Genomic DNA, 19797 nt, shown 5'->3' with positions numbered 1-19797 from the left:
CTCCGTGTGCTCCGGCCCCCACGTTCCCCACGTTCCCCACCCTCCCGGGGTCTCCTGCCCTGGGGCCCCTCTGCAGCCGGACCTCCTGTCACACCCCCTATACCGAGGGGTCTCCTTGCCTCCATTCCTCAGGGCAGCGCCCAGCACATAGTAGCCGCTCAGTAAACGCGCGCCTCGGGGAGCTGCCCTGCACAGACCTCACGTCTGGCTCAGCTGTGTCCTGCTGGAGTGCCTCCCCTCCCTCGGAGCCCTCTTGCTTTGATGACGCTTACCAACTGCAGAAGCTGAGAATAACACTCAGAGGACCAAATTTCTTTTGATAACCTTCTGACCCACTTTGGAAGGATGCTGACCTGTAGCAGTACTTGATCCGGTCAGGGCCTGTGCCAGGACCGTGACCTTGAAGGGAACACCAGGAGGCCACAAGTCTGGGTATTGGTTTATTAGATGGCGTCCTAACCAAACATACAACAGAGGGGCGTGGCATCGATACCTGTCACATGGTCAGGATGCGTCCGTAGCACCAGGAAGAGCTAGGGTGCTGCCTGTCAGAGGTTCACGATGACCTGTTTGTTCAAAGGGAACTGGGTGAACCCTGCGGGGCGGGGGGACTGCTGTCTACACTGAATGCACAGCAGATGTTTTCCCTGGGGATGTGCACATGTGGTCTCTGGGTTGCAGAATCCTGATTAATGTGACAAATGGATCTCTCTTCCTGCCTCCTTAAGGGAAGCCATCAGCCGTGTGTGTGAAGCCGTCCCTGGCGCCAAGGGAGCCTTCAGGAAGAGAAAGGTACTGTCCCCTGTGTCTTCTCCCCACGTGGCACCTTCAGTCACACCCCACCCATCAGGGCCCCGTTAGGGTCCCCCGGCCATGCGCTCGGCAGGACAGTTGGCTGTCACGGGCCGACCCAAGTCAGCACCCCATTGCACCCCAGGGGCCAAAACCTACAGACAGTGATGAGAACAGACACGTGAGACAGGGCCCGAGCTCCACTAAGCCTTTAGGGGCGTGAACTCACTTCACTGGGGCAACATTTGGGACAGACGTCCCACTGCTGTGCTGGTAGATTTAACCAGCAGCTCTTGGGGGGGGCAGAGTAAGAAGATTGCTGGCAAAATCTGTGGTGTTTGCCAGTTTCCGTGGTATGTGTACTCCGCCTGGCAGATTTCAAGCTCTAATGTGACATCCCTGAAGACGTGCAGCAGCACCATCATTGCACGGGTCCCCACCTGGTGCCCAGGTGCAGTAGACACGCGTGGCCAGAACAGCACAGACGACCGTTAATGCAGCAGAGACAGCTAGAAAGTGATGAGTTTTGAGTATTGTTTTTTTGTTTTTTAAATGTAATTTATTTAATTGCAAATTTACATAAATTAGTTTTTCACAGCAGCTGCTTTTAAAGCCCAGCTCATAAAATTCCTGCAAATGTAATAATTGTCTCTCATTAGCTGGTAGAGCCTGCTCCAGGATGCCACGGATATTCCCATTTTACAGATGGCATAAACTGAGGCACAGAGAGAGAAGCCATGGTGTGCGTAGGTGGTGGGCTGAGCTCAAGCCCAGGTCACTCCACCTTTTCACTCTGAGGTGGTTAGGTCGGTAGGGGAAAATATGGATTGAGAGAAAGCTCAGAAAAACTCTCTGGTTAAAAGTCCAGCAGGTACATAACTAAGTGCTCACCATCGGGCCTGTCTATGCCCAGACTCTATCAGGGGGAGCATCTCTGGTGTCTCTGAGTCTGTCCTGAGGCTGAGGTTTGCAGGCAGGTTGCGTGTTTGCCCCTGTCACTTCCCGGGCTGCAGGTGGGTTTTGTCTTCATGGCCTGGGGACATTGGTGAAGCCACAGGGCAGCCGGGTTTCTGGCAGAGAACTTTGGGTCTTGAATCTCGCATGCAGTAGCTAGGCGGGAGCGTGAGCACAGAGCTCGGGAAGCTCCTCTTTCAGAGCCAGGCGAAGGTGGTGGAAGTAAGGTGCGTTTCAGGGCTCCGCCCCAGGTGTGACTTAATCAAAACGGGGAGCGTCTCTATTTTTAAATAGCTCTTTCAGGAGATTAAAAAGCAGTGCATGCCTGGTTAAGAACTAGTGTTAATTGGCATATCTAAAGAGGGCACGTTCTCATCTGAAAGGGAAGGGTGGTCAGTGGGCCCTGGACGGGAGGCGGGTTTTGGCGGTGCCTGGGGGAAGGTGCGTGGTGGGAAAATGCAGTCCGTCGGGGCCCATGTGAAGGACCTTTAGTCAAGCCGAACCAGGTCATCCGTCCTTGTGCGGGCCCAGCACGTTCTAAGTCTGTGAGCTCGGGCCTGGACGATGTTCCCGCCAGACGGTTTGTGCTCCATGCCTCTCAGCAGTGAGCAGTCTCGAGACTCCGCAGGATGCTCTTCGCCCCATGAGCTGGACCCTCCTACTCTGGCCCTGAGTCCTTTCATGAAACCGGTTTCTGGGCCTCACAGCTGTGGGCGCTGGTCTGTGCACGTGCCCCAGGCTTAGGAGGGACACGCGATGCGTCCCCGCAGGAGGCACCTGGACTCGGTGCTGACGTCCCAGCGTGTGCACAGGAAATGTTACCGCCGCCTGTTGTGTGCCGCAGAACTTGTGTGTTAGCGTCGGATCCCGCCTCCCAGCTCCTTCGTGGCACAGTCTCCTTCCTGAGCCCCGTGAGGCCGGGAAGGTGGAGGTTTGGGGGTGTGGCAGACGGGAACCATGGAGAGGCCAAGACAATGGGAATCCAAAGCTAAAATCACGCTGCTTGATTTCACAGCCTCCCAGCAAAATGCTGTCCAGCATCTTGGGCAAGAGCAACCTCCAGTTTGCGGGGATGAGCATCTCCCTGACCATATCCACCGCCAGCCTGAACCTTCGGACGCCCGACTCCAAACAGGTCTGTAGGCACTTGGGTGCCCTGCCCCGCCCATAGCCCCCATGACGGGTGTTCAGGGCAGAGCACGTTCGTCTAAAATCTTCACTCATCTGCAAACTTTAGCTCCTCTGAAGGGTCACCAACAGAATATAGATGGAATTGGTTTTCTTTAATTCTGCTATAAATGACCTTTCCCTTGAGGATAATTCTGAAGTCATAGATTTACTCGCAGCGTAAGGGGAGGTGCGTGTGTCTGCTACGGGTTTCATTCCTTTTGAAGTCCCGTTTCCTTTGCTCTGCAAGCCCACGTCTTACTTCCACATTCGATCATCTCTGAAGTGGATGGCACGTGGCGGCTTAATGAGCCCTGTCTTTTCTGTCTCCGTGGTTCCTCGTCTGGAGCCTCTGGCGGTTGGCAGCGTCCCGTGATAGTGGACATGGCCCGGCCGGAGTGGGAGGTCTGCCGAGGCCGAGGCCATACAGTAGTGGCGACCGAGGGGTGAAGTCAGTGGGGGAGGGCCGGCCCCTCGGCAGCGTCTGTCGTAGGCGTCTCTGACCTCAGTTCCTTCAGCTGGAACAGTGGGTAGAGGTCAGGGGCTGTCCCGGGTGCCCACAGGGGCAAATGCTCATAGACACACAGGGGCGTGAGTTCTGCTCCGCCGGGGCCTCCGGACAGTGTGAGCTGGAAATCGGACGCATCCACACGGCCAGAGATGGGCCAGCCCCAGGCCTCCGAACGACCCTCCCTGACTCTGGCCGTGTGTTCCCAGGGATGCCCGGGGTTACCTTTATGTTACCACACATACCTTTATATTTACTGATTTCAGTGTTTCCCAGGTAAGCAAGCAGCACCCCAGCTTCATTTATTCATCTGCCCCCCACCTGAGTGTTGAAATAAATTCTAGATCCAGCGTAGAAACGAGAGGCAACGTCTGGGTTTGTTTCGACGCCTCACGCTCTCTCCTTTTCCCTAGCCCCCCTCAGTGGATAATCATCATCTTTTCTCATTGGTGCACCGACGCGGGGGGAGGACTGTCATTTCGGTGGTGGGTTGGGAGGGTTCAGCGGGCTCAGCCTTGCTCGGGGGCTGCCTCAGGGCTGAGCACCCGCGGCCCGGGCTGCAACCTCACCCTGCCCAGCAAGCGAAGGAGGCAGGTCCCCTCGGCCCTGAACCACGCGCCCTTATGCACCCTCACATGATGTATGGGTGCTCCCGTTTCTGGAGATCCTCAGGGTGGCCCTCAGTTCTGTGGCTACACCGCCTAGTCCCCTCCTCTCCCTCATTCCTTCCTTAAAACAGCAATCAGGAAGAGGGGAAGGGATGCGGCCGTCCTGGCACTGGGGGCTGGTTGGCTGTGTCCGGTCCTCACTGTCTGTGGAGGATGGGTGTGGGGCTGGGCTCAGGAGCGGGGGTGCCCTCCCGGACACAGGGGTACAGCCTGGGGTGGTCGGCGCGTGTCCCGGCCACATCCCCTGGCTCTCCTGTGGCGGAGTGTACACGGGGTGCCTGTTGCAATCAATTTAGGAGCAGGCCCGGCTGGACGTTCCCCACCCCGCACAGAGGGACCATGAAAGGGCCCGGCCACTCCCCTCTGCAGAGCGCACAGGGAGGAGAAGCACCATCAACCTCCCAGGGGTGGAAACACCTGCTTTCGGTTCACCATCTCCAGACTTCTTGCTCTCCGTTTAATTTCCACCTTACCCAAAGGGCTGAGAACAACCACACACTAATGGTCAGGCATGATCGTGGAGACCAAATACGATTTCCATTGTATCCCCCAAGTCATAACATCTGCTTCAGTTTTAAACCCCAGTGTGAGAGCTGCCTTACGAGCAAAAACTAAGCAAAAATCAACACCTTTTAGAAGTTTAACCTCACTTGGGGATTGCTGGTGCTCGCTGCCATGCTGGGGGCCTCCTGGCCCGGAGCAGGAGGCGGGAGGGTTCCGGAAGGCTGCACGCGGCTGCAGGTGGTTGGATCCGGCAGGGTCCGCATGGGCTCCAGAGCCGGCCTCCTTGTTTGTATCCAGTTACACGCTCAGGTCTTTCTAGATCCCAAGCGGTTTGCAAGTGCCAACAACCCAAGTAAGCATTTTAACCGTCTGATTTTCTCTTACAGCTCAGCCATAGTCTTGCTTTGAGGGTTACGGGAGCGTGGCTGGGAGGCCCCTGGGATGGTAGGGTGTCACCTCCGTAATCTCCCCCTGCCTGCTGCCGAGGGCTTGAGGGGCCGTGCGGAGATAACCCTACGTTGGCGGTATTGGGGTAGGGGCAGGACTGCTGTTTCCACCCCTGGAATTTACGTCAGTGTCATTACATTGTCTTCAAAATGATACAAATAGCAGGGAAAACGTATGTAGCTTTTTAAATTTAGGGCAGCTCCTAATTTACTCAGGGTCTCCTGACTCCTACCGCAGGCAGCCGTCTACAATGCTAATGGAAATTTCCCAGTTTAAAATAAACTTGGGATGCCCTTGCTGGCCTTTAAGTTGATCACATTGATTACAAGGGTGCCTGAGACGGCCCCACGTCTGATGCGGGCTTTCTTGATTTGTACGTGCCCGGGATTCAAGTGGGTGACACGCTCCCCTCGGCGCTGCAGGCCGCGTGTGTCTCTGGAGACAGACACTGCAGCGTGGACGTGTCTCGGCGTGGGGCTGAGACGCTCTCCTTGTCAGAGAGCCCCGTGTGTGGTCACAGTGCTGCCCACGGCCCACTCTCGCCCCTGGGCCTTGGGCTCTCCGTCTGTGAAGTGGGCGCCCCTCCTTCCTCCCTTGAGGGCTGCCATCAGACCCACGTGACATGGCTCGGGCCGAGCGGCTAGACCAGCAGGGGCAGCGTTGGGAAAAGCCCATTAACGGTGGGTGGCCGTCACGACTGATCACTGTCGTGTTCGTCGGGTACCCGCTTGACCCATCTTCAGGACACCTTGCAGGCTCCTCCCGCCTGCCAACAAGCAGTTGGTTTTCAGAGCTGAGGACCGCGTACTGACGACCTCTCTCGTTTCTTGTTCTGGGCAGATCATCGCGAACCACCACATGCAGTCCATCTCCTTCGCGTCCGGGGGAGACCCGGTAAGTGCCCACGGCTTGTGTTCCTTGTTCTCGCTGGGAGTCCCCGAGAAGGGGTCTAGCTTCACGACCGGGAAAGGTAACCGGGATGCCGGCTGCCCCCTCCCGATTCCACAAGCTCTTCTCGACGACCATGAATTTTCATTTCCTCGGCCCAAAGCTGTCCAAAATCCTTCAAGTGTTGGCTTTCTGAGGAGCTCTTGGGGCCATCCCTAGTCTCGGAGCCGACAGGGTCCCAGTCTGGAGACTGCGAGTCCTGCCTCGTTCCTTCCTTCTGTTGGGCCTCCCCGAGGGCCCTCTGATTTCCTATTTGAAGTCAACTGGAAGGCTGTGAATTTACTTAGTCTGCTTTATTCATAGATGTTTGGAATTAGAATTCTTCTCCCCAAATTTAATGCTGTCGTCTTACTGGTTTGCTTTGCCAGCAGGGAAGGAGTGCAGAGAGAGAGCGAGAGAGAGCGCAGAATGAGAATGTTCTATTTTTGCATTGCCTCTTTTGTTAAGAAGGTGGGGTCACAAAGGGATTTGCCCCTACCTTGGTCAGGAGCACCAGGAGGTGGTGTCCACGTGCTCAGTTTCAGGGTCATCAGAAAGCCTCCCCCTTCTCCCCCACCCACTGACTGCTGCTCCCTGTTGCCCACCAGTCCTTTGGAGCAACCCAGGCAGCAAATCGTCTCCAGGGAAGGAAAGCCTTTCAGCCCTTCCCGCAGCGAAGGGGAGGAAAGCACCCCTCCCCCCAAGACTGTTATCATACCATTTCGCATTGGTCCCAGTAACATTTTCACCGATCTGGGGAAATATTTAAAAATTAGGACAACAACAGGTGAGTATTTTCTTGGACCTAAATTGACTCAAAAAGAAAAATTGTTCTATATCCTGGCAAGACATCCCTTCGCTGTTAAATAATCTTTTATCATCACAGAATGGAGGTTTAGAAGCGGCGTTTTGTTCTGTAGAATTTTACGGTCCAAGGCAGCCCGCGTGACCGGTGCCAGAGGTCGTGTCTGGGTCTGGCCCGGGGAGGGAGTGTTTCCCAGGGTCTGTGTTGATCCCGCACGCTCTTCCCCCTGCTCCCTTTACCTGGGGAACCTGCCTCTAGCCCGAAGGTGAAATCAAGGGGGCGGTTTCCACTGCTGGCTCTGGTCTCCACATTTCCAAAGGACAGTACCGTCCGGGCCCGGGTGTCTGGGCTGCAGACAGCCTGCGCCCGCCACCCCCACCCCAGCTGCTGCAGCCCCCTGGGAGGCATCATGGGGCCCAGGGTGCTGGCAGGAGAGGGATTTACCGCCCTGCACATGGTTCTCTGCCCTCAAACCCCCACCTAATTGGCAGAGGATGACAGGGCACCATCCGAGCACCCCTCAGTACTTCCACTGACTCACGCTGTCCCCCACACTTAGGGTCTTATCCTCAAAAGTCTCCCATCATGGTCTCCTCTGTCCCCTGCCTTCCCTTCTACTTTCTTTCTAGTCCCTTCATTTCTTATGTTTAATTGTAAAGTGAAAGACCTCATTGAGACACACATCTAGACCGTGGGAGTCAGCCACAATCAAAGCCATCTGAAGGGCATCTCTAAGGGTGCTATGTGGAGGGACAGGTGCGCCATTCTCCACCCGTGCTGCACGTGCACACCTAGCTGTCCTCACATCTTCCCCTGTGTCTGCATCGGCTCTAATCGACTTGCAGGGGCTCTAACTGCTGATCCAATATGCTGCTTGGAGCCATAGTTTCTGAAATTTGAGAGGTAACCCAGCCTGAAAAGTAAAAGGAAGAAAAGAACACACCTGTAGTCAACAGATTCTTCTAAGAACTTGTCTCAAACCTCATCTAATGCTGATGTTAGGAGTGGACATACAGAGATGGAAAATTCTGGAAGCCAAATACATTGGCTTGTGTTCAAATTATGTTACTCTCCAGGATGTGCACAGGTCTATGAGGTGCTTTCAAATTTCCTCATCATCTCATCATTAACAAAAAAAAAAAAAAAAAAAGAGGAAGCATTCAGTGACCCTTAAAGTAATTCATAACCTTTTTATATTTTCTTCTGATGCTGAAAATGTCATTAGGAGGACAGGAAACCCAGTTACTTTCCATTTTAACCAATCAAATGTGTGTTCATGTTGTGCATGAGTTCCCATTCCAAACTGGTTTGTCACCACTATAATTGGTAGATGTTTAAGTAAAACTAACAATTCCAGGTTGTATTCCTGGTTCTGCCACTAAGTGTGTATCTATTTACTGCTTTGTGCTTTGGCTTACCCAGTAAGAAAATGGCATTTTGAAATATCAAATAAGACAGTGAAAAACACTGTTAATCCAAACTCCCCAAAAGGTGCACTATTATTCTAATCTACTGTAATTAACTGTTCCAAGGCCCCCAAGGAGTGCCGGAATGCTGGCCAGGCTCAGAAAGTCCCGGAGAGTGGGAACAGGGACGGGGTGGGCACAGGACAGGCACTTGGAAGCCCCATCTCAGAACTTGGGGTATCCAGTGTGTGGCTGTGTGATGTCTAGAACAATGTCCTGAATAGCAATACACCCTTGCCCCCACAGTGTGCCAGAAAATGATCAATATTGACATTAGAAGAGCTTAGCTCTGGGTCCATCTGGGGGACGGGACACGTGTCACAGCTCCTTCCTGGTCTTCTTTTCCCAGAGCAGCATTTCTCAGGCTGGAGTAAGAATTTAAAAAGAAGAATTTCCTTGCACTTTCCACTTGTGCTGACTCAAATTGATTTTGTTACCCAAATATGCACAAACATAAATCAAGTATTGACTCCTTCTGTTTCGACTTCTTATTGAACACTAAACCCCAATCCAGGTCAGACGTTTAATACCGATAAACACGGGAAAGCTGACAGCATTCAGTTACATTAATTTGCTGTGATGGATGGTTTTGGGTCTCTGCTCTCAGCGTGCCTCTGGAACCTGCCACCATAGTGCAGGATCCTTCAAGGTCGGCCTCTCTCCACTACCTTGGGTGCCTGGATGACTCAGTCCCTCCACTAATTTATTCTATTCAAGCAAGCCCTTCAGTGATACATCATTATGTACAAATGTGACATTCATTGCTTGAATTGGGGCAAAATCATCTAGTCCGAGTGTTCTTTTTTCTCTAATTCTTTACAAACCTGGCACCCGTAATATCAGAAACCCAACAGAGAACCTTGGTGCTGACAGCACACGCAGAACTGACACCACAGTGGTCACACGGGTGGGCCCAGATATTCTTGTATTAATTTTTAAGATTATCATGGAAATGAAAACACGAATTTAAAAAAAAAATTCTGATGACACCTCAAACAACGGGGACTATACTTGCCCAGCCCCAGGGTTCCACGGATCACAGACTGAGAGACACGAGTGCTGTCATAGGACCCTTCTAATGCTGTTAGCCCCTGAACCCATGAAGAACATCTGTGACTCCAAGCTGCATATGGCTTCAGATCCCGACAGATCTTCCCTGTTGGAAATGACCGGAAGCTGGGTCCATGCCCTTCCCAGCTCGGTCTATGAATATACCAGTGGGCAGTGGCCTGAGCAGGAGGATGGAACAGCATAGGCAGGCTGCATGCCAGAGGGACCCCAGGTAGCAGCCCATCATGTCAGAAGCTGCCAAGAGAGCCCTCACCATGAACTCTGGGAAACGGTGTGTACAGACAAGTGCCCGGCACCTGGCACCTCCAGCAGTGGGTGCTCATGACCCCTGTACACCCCCACATGCACTGTCCTCTCCCTCCTGTCAGAGTGTTGTCCTGGAGCAGAGAGAGAAGAGGTGGTGCGCTGCCCATGGAGAGAAGTAATGGAGGAACTCACGGCACAGAATCTGTCAGATGCTGAATGCAGCGGGAGCCCATCTGTAACTCTGGAGCCTTCGAAGCAGTGACATTTGGGAAGTATCGGCAACAATGGGGTGCGCCTTTACCAGTTGCCTCCCGGAGACTTTTTTGAATGTTGCAAATGTCAACTTTGCAGGGACGTCTTTTCTGCTTTCAACAACGAGGAGAATTATGTTTCCTCTGCCGGTTTAGAAACTAAAACCCACGTGGTGGCCCTAGCCCACTTCTGAGGACAGAGTTTCCTCCGTGCGGCCAAGCGGACTCGCTGTCCCCTGTTACAGCCAGACTAGTCCATGGAGCTCATGTGTTGGAAACGTCTTAAGAAGATTAAAATTACTGCTTCTGTCCGAGAGGAAAAGCACCATCACATCTCCTCCACCCAGGAAGGTGTTTGCCACCCAGCTTCTGGTTTCCTCTCAGCCTCTAGACCGGCAGCACCAGCATTAGTGGGAAACTTCTTGGAAATGCACACTTAGGGCCTCACCTCAGACCCACAGAATCAGAAACCCCGAGGTGGGGGCCCACAATCTGTTTCCACAAGCCCTGCGAAGGAGGCCTCGGCCCGCTCCAATCGAGGACTACTGCTGGGTAGAGCCGAGGGAAGGGCACGTCAGCCTCCATCGTAGCAGAACCGTCTGGAGAGCCCCCGACCTCCCTCCCCGCCAGTCCAGTTAGGTCAGGTTATCTGGGAGTGGGGCTTCGGGCATCAGTGTTGTTAGAGCCCGTGGGGGGTCCAATACACAGAGAACGGGGTGCCCGTTACTTCCCTGCTGCTAGGGCGCAGGCACGGACAACAAGGTCAGTGCGAGCTGGGGTGGACGCAGAACTCAGGCCCCGGCCTGCACCTGCCGAGCCAAAGTCCCCATTTCACGAGGCCTGGGGATTCCTGCCCGTGGAGGTTGGAGGAACGCCGCCTGACCGGGCTGTTGGAGTCCTGAGCCGGTCTGTGCGCTGTGCATCCAGCTGTGATTAGTGACGTGCATGTCTCGTTGCAGGACACAACGGACTATGTGGCGTACGTGGCGAAGGACCCTGTTAATCGCAGAGGTAAGCAGTGCTTGACTCCTACGGTCTCTCGGCCACCTGCAGCCAGGCTTCAAGCCGGTCTCCAGACATTCCTCATTATCTCTGCCCCCTTGGCCGACTCGAGCATGTGTCCTGGCGCACTGTTAATGACCGTGGGGGTTTGTGGGCAGTTAGGTGCAGCAGCATCCTTGGCCCGGTTGGGAGACACTGGACGACCCTGAGCGTCAAACACGCACCTGCGTGCAGATGGCTGTAGCTCGGCGCACCTGGCTTGCACATCACAGATCCCATGCAGGTGCACCTGGCCTGTGCATCACAGATCCCCCGCAGGCCCTGAACGTGGCCTCGGTGACACCCGGACCCTCTCCAGCCCGCCTGTCCTCCTGCCCAGCTCCACCACCCCGAGAAGCCTCCGCTGCCCGGCACAGCCCTGGAGCACGGGGGCCAAGCTCTTGTGCCGTCCCCCCACACCCCACAATGCTGCCAGGGCCTCAGACGCAGCCTGGATGGGGGATCTGAGGCATTGGAGCACTCTCCATCCTCCCAGACCCTTTATTCCTAGACCCTACCTCCACAGCCACAACCCCATTCCTTTGATCATGTACAAAACCCAAGCCCCACCCATGGGGGCTAATAGCCTGGGTGGGGGCAGGCTGAGTACAGTGCGCTACGCTCGAATACGGGTCATCCCACAGCCCCATGTAGAACTCCCTGCTGAAGATCGCGGCTGGGGATTCCAGCAATACAAAGCAGCCCTTCTGCCTCAGCTGGCTGGTTCCCCTCCCCTCCCACCCTCCACCCCAGGTACCACCTGTTAACATTTTCTAGTTTGCTTTACAGGACTTTTATCTACATATATTCCCTTCTGTTAAAATTCCAATGCGAAGGAGAGCCTAGCGTTCTGTTTCGGCCCCCTCCCCCATACTGCCTCTTGGACACGTTTCCAGGACAGCCCACGGAGAACAGGTTACTGTCCGTGGGGTGACGCCCTGTGACGAGATGTGTCTGCCAGGTGCCAGGTCAGAGACTCCCGGGGGTCCGTGTACAGACTCCTTCCCTGCTCTTCCACACGACGTTGTGTGGCCCCTCCTAGAGGCATTTGCAGAGGGATAGGTCAGGGGACCTTGCCAATCACCACCCAGTCTGGTTGTAAAAATTTGCATTCCTATGTAAGTGCTCCTTCCAGGCGACACTGCGAGGTACCGGAGCCTGGAGACGTGGCTTACGTCTGCATCTGCAGGCTCTGCCGCCCTCTCTATCCGACCAACGGGCTCAGCCCTCAGCCAACAGGGAGCTCCCCCTGCAGCCCTGCCCCTTGCAGATGCCGGAGGAACCGATTTAAAGAGAGCCCAGTCCAGGCTTCCGGCTCCCTGCCATGTAGACTAGCAGCCCCATGGATGGATCCTGCAGCCCCCTCTGCAGAAACCGTGTCCTTCTGCTGTTCTGCTTTTCAGAAGGGAGGGAAACGGCTCATTTTTGACACTTCCCCAGCCTACTCTTCTCCAAAGTACCAACCAGGCACCTCGCCTGGCTGGTGGGGACGCAGGGGTGTGTGTGCGTGGCTGGAAACAGGAAGGTGGGGACCGGGTGTCCCCCTCCCTCCCGCCCAGGCTCCTGCCTCCTTTACGGGCTGGAGGGAGACCTCCACTCCTACCGCATCACACACAACCATGCGCCTCAAACAGCTACGTAATACGGGCTTGCTCTGTGTTTCCCGGGTTGATGTTTAATGAAAAACCAGTACCAATAGTAAAATAAAGTAATAGCAATAATCAAGAACAAAAATACAGCCAGGCATCCGTGTCCTTGGGACAAACCTCTTGGCCATCCCTAGTGTTCCCAAAGGGCTTGCACTGCGATCCAGAGCTGCTGTACAGTCACTCTGCTCTTCTCGGGCTATCCTGTGTCCTCAGTGCACCCCTCTCCAGTCTGAGGGGCGGCGAGAAGCCTGGGGACCCCGGGCCTGGCAGCGGCCATCGGAGGGAGCTCCACCGTGCCCGGCCGGCTTTGTGCTGCAAGAGGGCGGTTTGGTGGTGTTGCAGGTGCAGGGACAGCTCCCCTGTGGAATGCCTCCTCCCACCACCTGCCCCGGCAGTGCCTCTAGGGAACCCTCCTAAAATACAGTGACGTCCTAACCATTGGCAGGAGCCAGGTGGAGTATGACACCCACACTGGCCCTTTTCCATGGGGAGAATTCCTTTACCCCATTACTGACATGACCCTGCGGGTCACACAGGGAGGGCGGGGACCCCTGTGGCCCCCGCAGACATGCATCTGGGAGGAGACATCCTACTTTCTCACTGGGCCGGTGGGTGCATTTGCAACGTGGCTAAGAGGTGCTCCAGGCCCCCCGAGGGGCCCTCTTCTGGCCACCGACACCCCAACTTTGATTTACTATTTAGCACAAGCTGCTTTTCTGAGAAGGTGCATGAATATCTGGCCTCACATTGGAGCAGGTGCAGGTGGTGTGCGGTGGGAGGGACCCGTGAATTAATATCCCTTCAAACTCATCTTTAATTTGTTTGAGTTGCCACATTCAGTGAGGACACTTAACTCCCACTGGGAGGTCAGCGAACAAGCTGCTCCCCATCCACGGAGTAGCTTAGGCCTCTCCCCGCGAGAGCCAGGTTAGGTCCATTCCCAGGCCCACGGGGCCTTCACGGGGCTCACTTCTTGTTACGATTAGGTTCTCTGTCCCATCAACGTTTCCTTCCAAACCCTGGTTCGTTCTGCTGGGCTCGGTGTTTGTACTTTATAGACTGTTAAGAAATTCCTAAGAGCAATCAATTTGAAATGACAAATGTCTGAATGTATTTACAAATAGACCCAGTAGTTTAGAGAGCAGAGCCGTTAAGAGATGCGTCCCCGTGGTGATGCTCTACTGCGGTGGCGCAGGGCAGGCTGCAGGCGGCGCTGCGGGGACAGCCTGTGAGGGACACGTGCCCCTCCTGTGGCGGAGCCTGGTGGCCCCGGTGTCTCTGACGGGCCCTGCCGCTTGCGCTCACAGCTTGTCACATTCTGGAGTGCTGCGACGGGCTGGCCCAGGATGTCATCGGCTCCATCGGACAGGCCTTTGAACTCCGGTTTAAGCAATATTTGCAGTGTCCTTCCAAGGTGCCCGCGTTCCACGACCGGTGAGTAGCGCTGTGACACCCTTCACAGTGGCCTTCTGTATTTCACAGTCTTTCCTCTTAAAGCCACTTGAGAGGAGAAAATCACGAAACAGCCTCCACAGGGCGTGGTCTGGATAGACGTGCTTGATCACAGGGCTCCGGGCTCAGAGGCACCTGGTGGGGCCGGGCTGAGGCTCAGGAGCCCCACAGATGGAGGCCGACATATGGGCGATGCTGTGAATGTTGAGGAGAACATTTTCTAGAAACTATAGAGACGGTAGCCAAGGTTACAGGGATGCAGTGTAATATGTTTGGTGCCGTTTCCTCTGCAACCAGGTGCGGGTCCCACGTGTCTCCTCCTTGGGTCTGCATGGCGCAGGTGCGACACACGCCTTGTCCTCGCCATCATGGTTAGCACGGCCATGACGCGGGGCCCCGCCACGAGGCCCTGGGCTGGGTGGCCTGGGGACACCGAGCCTCCTGCGCCCTGGGCACGCACGCCCATAGCCAGGATGAGCCCCGGCAGCTCCTGCTCATCAGTCCTTCAAGTGTCTAATGAAAGAGTAAATACGAGTAGGAATTGTAGGAAACCTTCAGAATGTACCACCGAGTTTCCTCAGGACAGAAGAGCATTCTGCGCAGCACAAAGGCCCCAGAGAAAGTCACAGGGGGCATGTCAATAGTCTGTCCTTGCTCGGGCGCGCATCACGAAAGCCTCTTCCGACAGTGTGTTTGCTGTCAATGAAACCTTATTTCTCCAGAATTTGCTTTCCACTCTCGCTCCAGCATCCACAGCCATGTTCTGTGGCTTCCGCATGAAGGCGGTGTCTACCTTCACCTTCATTATTACAAAGGCGTCTCTCACCCCTCTGAGCTCTGCCCCTTTCATGACTGAGGCTTTTAATCCATTCTCTCATCTCCCGGGAAATGGCTTTTAAGACATCCGTTTGGGAGGTGCCTGGGAAGACCCTACTCTTCCCAGCTGGTAGAAGCTTCCCTGAGCTCAGACGGGCCCGTGTGCGGGAAGAGCAGTTAGTTACAGTGTGGCAGGGCATGTTTTCATACTCTGTACAATGTATACACCGTATATAAAATTTGTAAGTTTGTTCACTATCCTCCTGCCACTTTTAAGTTTTATATATAATGGGACATAGTCATTAGAAAGAGTAGATTGGTATAGGTGTATTACCAGAATAAACCTCAAAAATCGTTTTTTTAAAGATTTTATTTATTTATTTATTTGAGAGAGCGAGAATGAGAGAGAGAGAGAGAGAGCACATGAGAGGGGGGAGGGTCAGAGGGAGAAGCAGACTCCCTGCCGAGCAGGGAGCCCGATGCGGGACTCGATCCCGGGACTCCAGGATCATGACCTGAGCCGAAGGCAGTCGCCTAACCAACTGAGCCACCCAGGCGCCCCTAAATCTCAAAAATCTTAAATGGAAAAGGATAGGAAACATTTATGGAAGTTTTAAAACCAATAAATAAAATTGTGCATGTAGTTTATGGATAAATGCGTGTGTATGAAGAGTACAAAAACATGTAAGAATATTGTACATTGAAAGGGTCTCAGAGCCGTTTTGCCCCCTCCTATGGCTGTCAGGCTGCTGGTTTTCACCGTGATTGTGGGCTGTTGGTTTTCAAGGCTACCATAGAGACAGGAATAGGGCAAATTAAAATGCCACAAGCCACTGTTCTTACAGCTGTTTGCTTAAACACACACACACACACACACACACACACACACAAATATTAGTTTGCTGCAAGCTTCTGATTAATTTCCAGGGTTCTGAAAAAGTTGATTTTGAAAAACATTTTTTTTCTAGTTTTCTTGTTTGTTTTATGGAAGAGAGAATTTTCAGAGATTTTTACTCTGTCATTTTCTCTGATGTCACTAAAGTCTCCACTTTTAGTTGATTATGCTTTGACTTAGGGAAACGAATGTGCCTTGAGGATCTGGCTATCTCTAGATATAAATCCTTTCTTTCCTAATTAAATGTCCTTTTGAAAAAGGAGTTCTTCCGTGTTTCAAATATGGTTGGAATTTTCCGGAAAGTAGAACTGCAGATAAGGGAGAAGTATTTGGCCAAACCATTCATCTGCTTTTTAGGGTTGAGATCTAGATAGTGAGGAGACAGTGACTAACTCTCTTTTCTGGGGTAGCACATCCTCACATTAGGTTTGTTGGTTTTGACAACAAGCTCCGCTTTTGGCTAAAGCTCTGGAAAATCCTCTTCTAACAGAATGCAGAGTCTGGATGAGCCTTGGACGGAAGAGGAGGGGGACTGCTCAGACCACCCATACTACAACAGCATCCCAAGCAAGACACCTCCTCCAGGGGGTTTCATAGATGTGCGGCTGCACACCAGGCCCCAGGCCCCCGACACAGCCCAGGTGAGTCTTGTACCTCTGCCTGGGTCGTGGCCGCCTGAGCTTTATTTCCTTTCATCTTCCACTTGATGGACGGGCTGTGTTCTGTCCAGTCTTTGACAGAAAAACTCACTTGTTTTCTTCTCTGGGATGACACAAAGCAGACAAGTAGGGGAGGCTTTTGTTTTAACATCCCAGGGTGTTAATCAGATGTCTTGGAACTGTATTAGGATTCTGGAGGAACGAGTCTGGGGGTCTCTTCTCCATCCTGGGACAAATCCCATTATACTGGGAGCTCAATGAGAAGAAGAAAGAGCTCAAGACTTTTAAAAGGCCTGGGCGCGCTTTGCATTCCCCGAGAGGAGAGTGGATGTGGGCCCTTGAAATGATGAGAATTTTATGAGCCTTCTCTTTCACCCCTTTCCCTGATTTTTCCTCCAAATCAACATTCCAGTAAGGCAATTGTTTTTTAGAGTTGCAGTATCTCTATTTCATTATGGAGAATTTTTTGATGTCACCTACCTTGTGCGAATAACAATGACACTAATAGGAGTGGCAAAATAACAGTGACATCAAGACGCAGTGGCTCTGACGCAGAGGTGGATGGGGTGGGCGTGGCCAGCCGCGCGGGGCCGGGGGGCGTGATCTGACACAAACGCACCAGCCGGTGTGGGGGGCGTGATCTGACACAAACACACCAGCCGAAGTGGGGGGCGTGATCTGACACAAACGCACCAGCCGGTGTGGGGGGCGTGATCTGACACAAACGCACCAGCCGGTGTGGGGGGCGTGATCTGACACAAACGCAGCAGCCGAAGTGGGGGGCGTGATCTGACACAAACGCAGCAGCCGAAGCTGACTTTACGAGGGATGGCGCTGCGTTAAGAGGGCTCCATTTTCGGCCACACGGAGGGCGGGTTGATGCTGGAAAATGAAAACAGGATGGGCACGTGTAGTTTTGATGCGATGCAGCCCCTTCCTCACACCCACGCAAACCTATTTCCCAAATCCTAATGCCAACTGTGAGGCATGAAGGGAAAGTGGGAGTAATTGGAAAGTACCCGACCCCCCGTTGGGGACCCTTGTACTGCACTGTAGCTTTTAGAGATGGGGAAGGGGGCAAGGATGCTTTTTCTCTTTATGTATTTACATGTGTCTATAGTTTGCAGGAAAAGAGCAGACTTACTACCAGGGGAGACACTTGGGAGACCCGTTTGGCGAAGACTGGCAGCAAACACCTGTCAGGCAAGGTGAGAGGCAGGGTGAGGCGGGCGGGCCTCGGGGCACCCTTGGCCCAGCTAGGAGGTCCCCTGGAGGCACTGCCTGTGGGTGGGGGTCCTCGATCAAGCGCTCACCCTGGGCCTCCTTCGCGGAGCCTGGGGCACGAAGGTCTGCTCTGTTTGTGAGGAAGGGTGCCTGGCATTGCATTGCTAGAATGGAGTCGATTTACAAAGCACCCACTTAGACTTAAAGGCAAAACAGGGCAATTTAAATGAGGCTGTGGCTCTTCTGCTCCGTTCCTTGCTTTGGGGCCTCTGTAAAGGAGATAAGGGGACCCGGGCAGCCTCCCCGCTGTGCCTGCTCCGCTCCCCCACCCAGGTCAGGGCCAGAGTCTCGGCCAGGCCCTAGAGATCACGTGTCCACCCTCGCAGGCTGCCCGGTCACATTTTGACATGAAGGCTGGGAAATCGTCCAGGCCAGAACACAACAGCAGTGCCAGGGTCCAAAGAGGGGCATCAGACCCGCAAGAGGATTTATCTAACAGCCCATAGGATCGTCCCCGTGCGGGGTGGGGCAGCTTACGGGCAGTTGCGCCCATGACCAGCCTTTCCATTGTAAGAGAAGAGGGGGCTTGTTTCCTTGTTGCAGGGTCCTTGGACATCTACGGCATGCCGGAGGGGAGAGCGCCCGCAGCCCCTGGAGAAGCCCCCACCTACGTGAACGCGCAGCACCTCCCGCCACAGGCCACGCCAGCCTCAGGCAGCAGCGCGGAGAGCAGCCCGCGGAAGGACCTCTTCGACATGAGTGGGTTGCCATTCGTCTGGGTTTCCTATCTTCTGAGGTGGCTTTCTGCCATGCCTTCTGCTGAAACCTGTGCAGTTAGCATGCTTTCTGCTAGCAGGGTGCTGATGAACAGGGATGACTATCTGCACTTCTCTGGGTTGTGATTGGGCTTTTCAGGGCTTTGAACTCGGCTGACCTCTGCTTTGGGATGACAGCCCTCTCTGAGGTCCGGAGGCAGAATAATTTCCCCTCTTTTTGGAACCGACCTTCCTCTTGAAGAGCTGCCCGTGCATTGAGGCAAATGATACACACACAAAGCACTCGTTTATTCACTTAAATACTAGTCAGCTGTTATGTTCCAAATACCGTATCAGTTGCTAAGGATGCCAAGGTGACATGCATGCCCCTGCTTCACAGAGCCCTCGGTCTGTTGAGCAGGACCAACACGTACGCGAGAAAGGGCGATATACCTCGCATGCACACACTCGCTCGCTCTCCCGTATTCCTGGTATTCACATACCATTCGGCTCACTGGGGTCTGCAGAAAAGCCAAACAGAGGGTCTCGTGGAGCGTAAGTAACCACGGTGTGTTCGTGAGTAACAACAAGTGCCCGGGGGAACCCCAAAACAGGATGAGGAGTGTGACAGGAAGCTCCTCAGCAGTGCAGAGATGTGCTCTATGGACCTTCGATTTGTCGTGTGGACTGGGACGCGTAAATCATCCATGAACGTGGTAATGGAAGTGGGAATTGTTGCTAAGGAATTTTGAAGGAGCTTCTCGCGTTCCCAAAGAGCTTTACATCTCCATATTGCTTTGTCAGCTCCCTGAGAATTTTACAGGCTAGAGAAATCCCTTGAGAATTTAACAAGTGTCTGCCATGTGCTAGGCACCTGTTACTTTAATTTCTGCAACAGTCCTGCGGGTAACTACCATTATTGTCACTCTGTCATGGAGGAGAAAAACACAGGCTCCTAGAGGCTGGTCAGGGCAGCCTTGCTGGTACGGCGCGTGCTCTCTGTGGTGCCGTGTGTGAATGAGGATGTGCTTGAGTGCTGCTACCATCAGGCAGCCTCCTGACCACAAAAGTCTCTTTCTCCTCAGACACTTTGGTTTCCCACGCAGTGGATTTCCAGTCTGACTTGCAAAAATCACCACTGACAGAAGAACTGGGGACTCTCGGGGCTTGGAGGCACCTTAACAGTCATTGGATCAAATCCTGTCTCTTAAAAAATGTGGGAACAGTCTCAGAAGTATGAAGCGACTTTCCCAAGACACAGAGCAAAGTGGCGGCTCTCTGAGTGTCTCTTCCATCTCTAATGATGTTTCCCAACAGCAGTTTAGAAGCAATATTTGTGGTCAATTTTCACTGTTTAATTTAGTCAATTTACCAGTGGCTCTTGGCCCCAGAGCCCGAGGAGAGGTAGATAAGGGACGAGGGTTTGAGATGGGAAAAGTGAGAACCAGAGCCACCCTTTGTCACCATCAATTTCCTCCTGCTCCCAAACCAGAGAAGGGG

The 19797-nt window shown here is 53.7% G+C and overlaps 1 protein-coding gene across 2 annotated transcripts in view; it reads left to right on the top strand.

Annotated features, from left to right (window-relative positions):
- The window catches only part of SHC3 (SHC adaptor protein 3), a 93222-nt gene that overhangs the window by 57214 nt on the left and 16211 nt on the right, over positions 1-19797 (top strand). The window contains exons 3-10 of one of the 2 annotated variants that reach the window (XM_028117396.2): positions 729-792; positions 2762-2881; positions 5881-5934; positions 10766-10817; positions 13804-13930; positions 16150-16300; positions 17439-17526; positions 18146-18301. In XM_028117396.2, the coding sequence (XP_027973197.1) occupies positions 729-792; positions 2762-2881; positions 5881-5934; positions 10766-10817; positions 13804-13930; positions 16150-16300; positions 17439-17526; positions 18146-18301 (812 nt within the window). Of the gene's footprint in view, positions 1-728; positions 793-2761; positions 2882-5880; positions 5935-10765; positions 10818-13803; positions 13931-16149; positions 16301-17438; positions 17539-18145; positions 18302-19797 lie in introns of both variants that reach the window. The other variant, XM_088018856.1, reaches the window with a different exon arrangement.

The sequence above is a fragment of the Eumetopias jubatus genome, unplaced genomic scaffold (assembly GCF_037043125.1).
Source record: "Eumetopias jubatus isolate StellerSeaLion01/CBP00866 unplaced genomic scaffold, mEumJub1_p1.0 scaffold_15, whole genome shotgun sequence".
In the NCBI taxonomy this organism is placed as follows: Eukaryota; Metazoa; Chordata; class Mammalia; order Carnivora; family Otariidae; genus Eumetopias; species Eumetopias jubatus.
The sequence above is the reverse complement of the archived record's forward strand: the minus strand, read 5'-3'. Positions and strand labels throughout refer to the sequence as shown.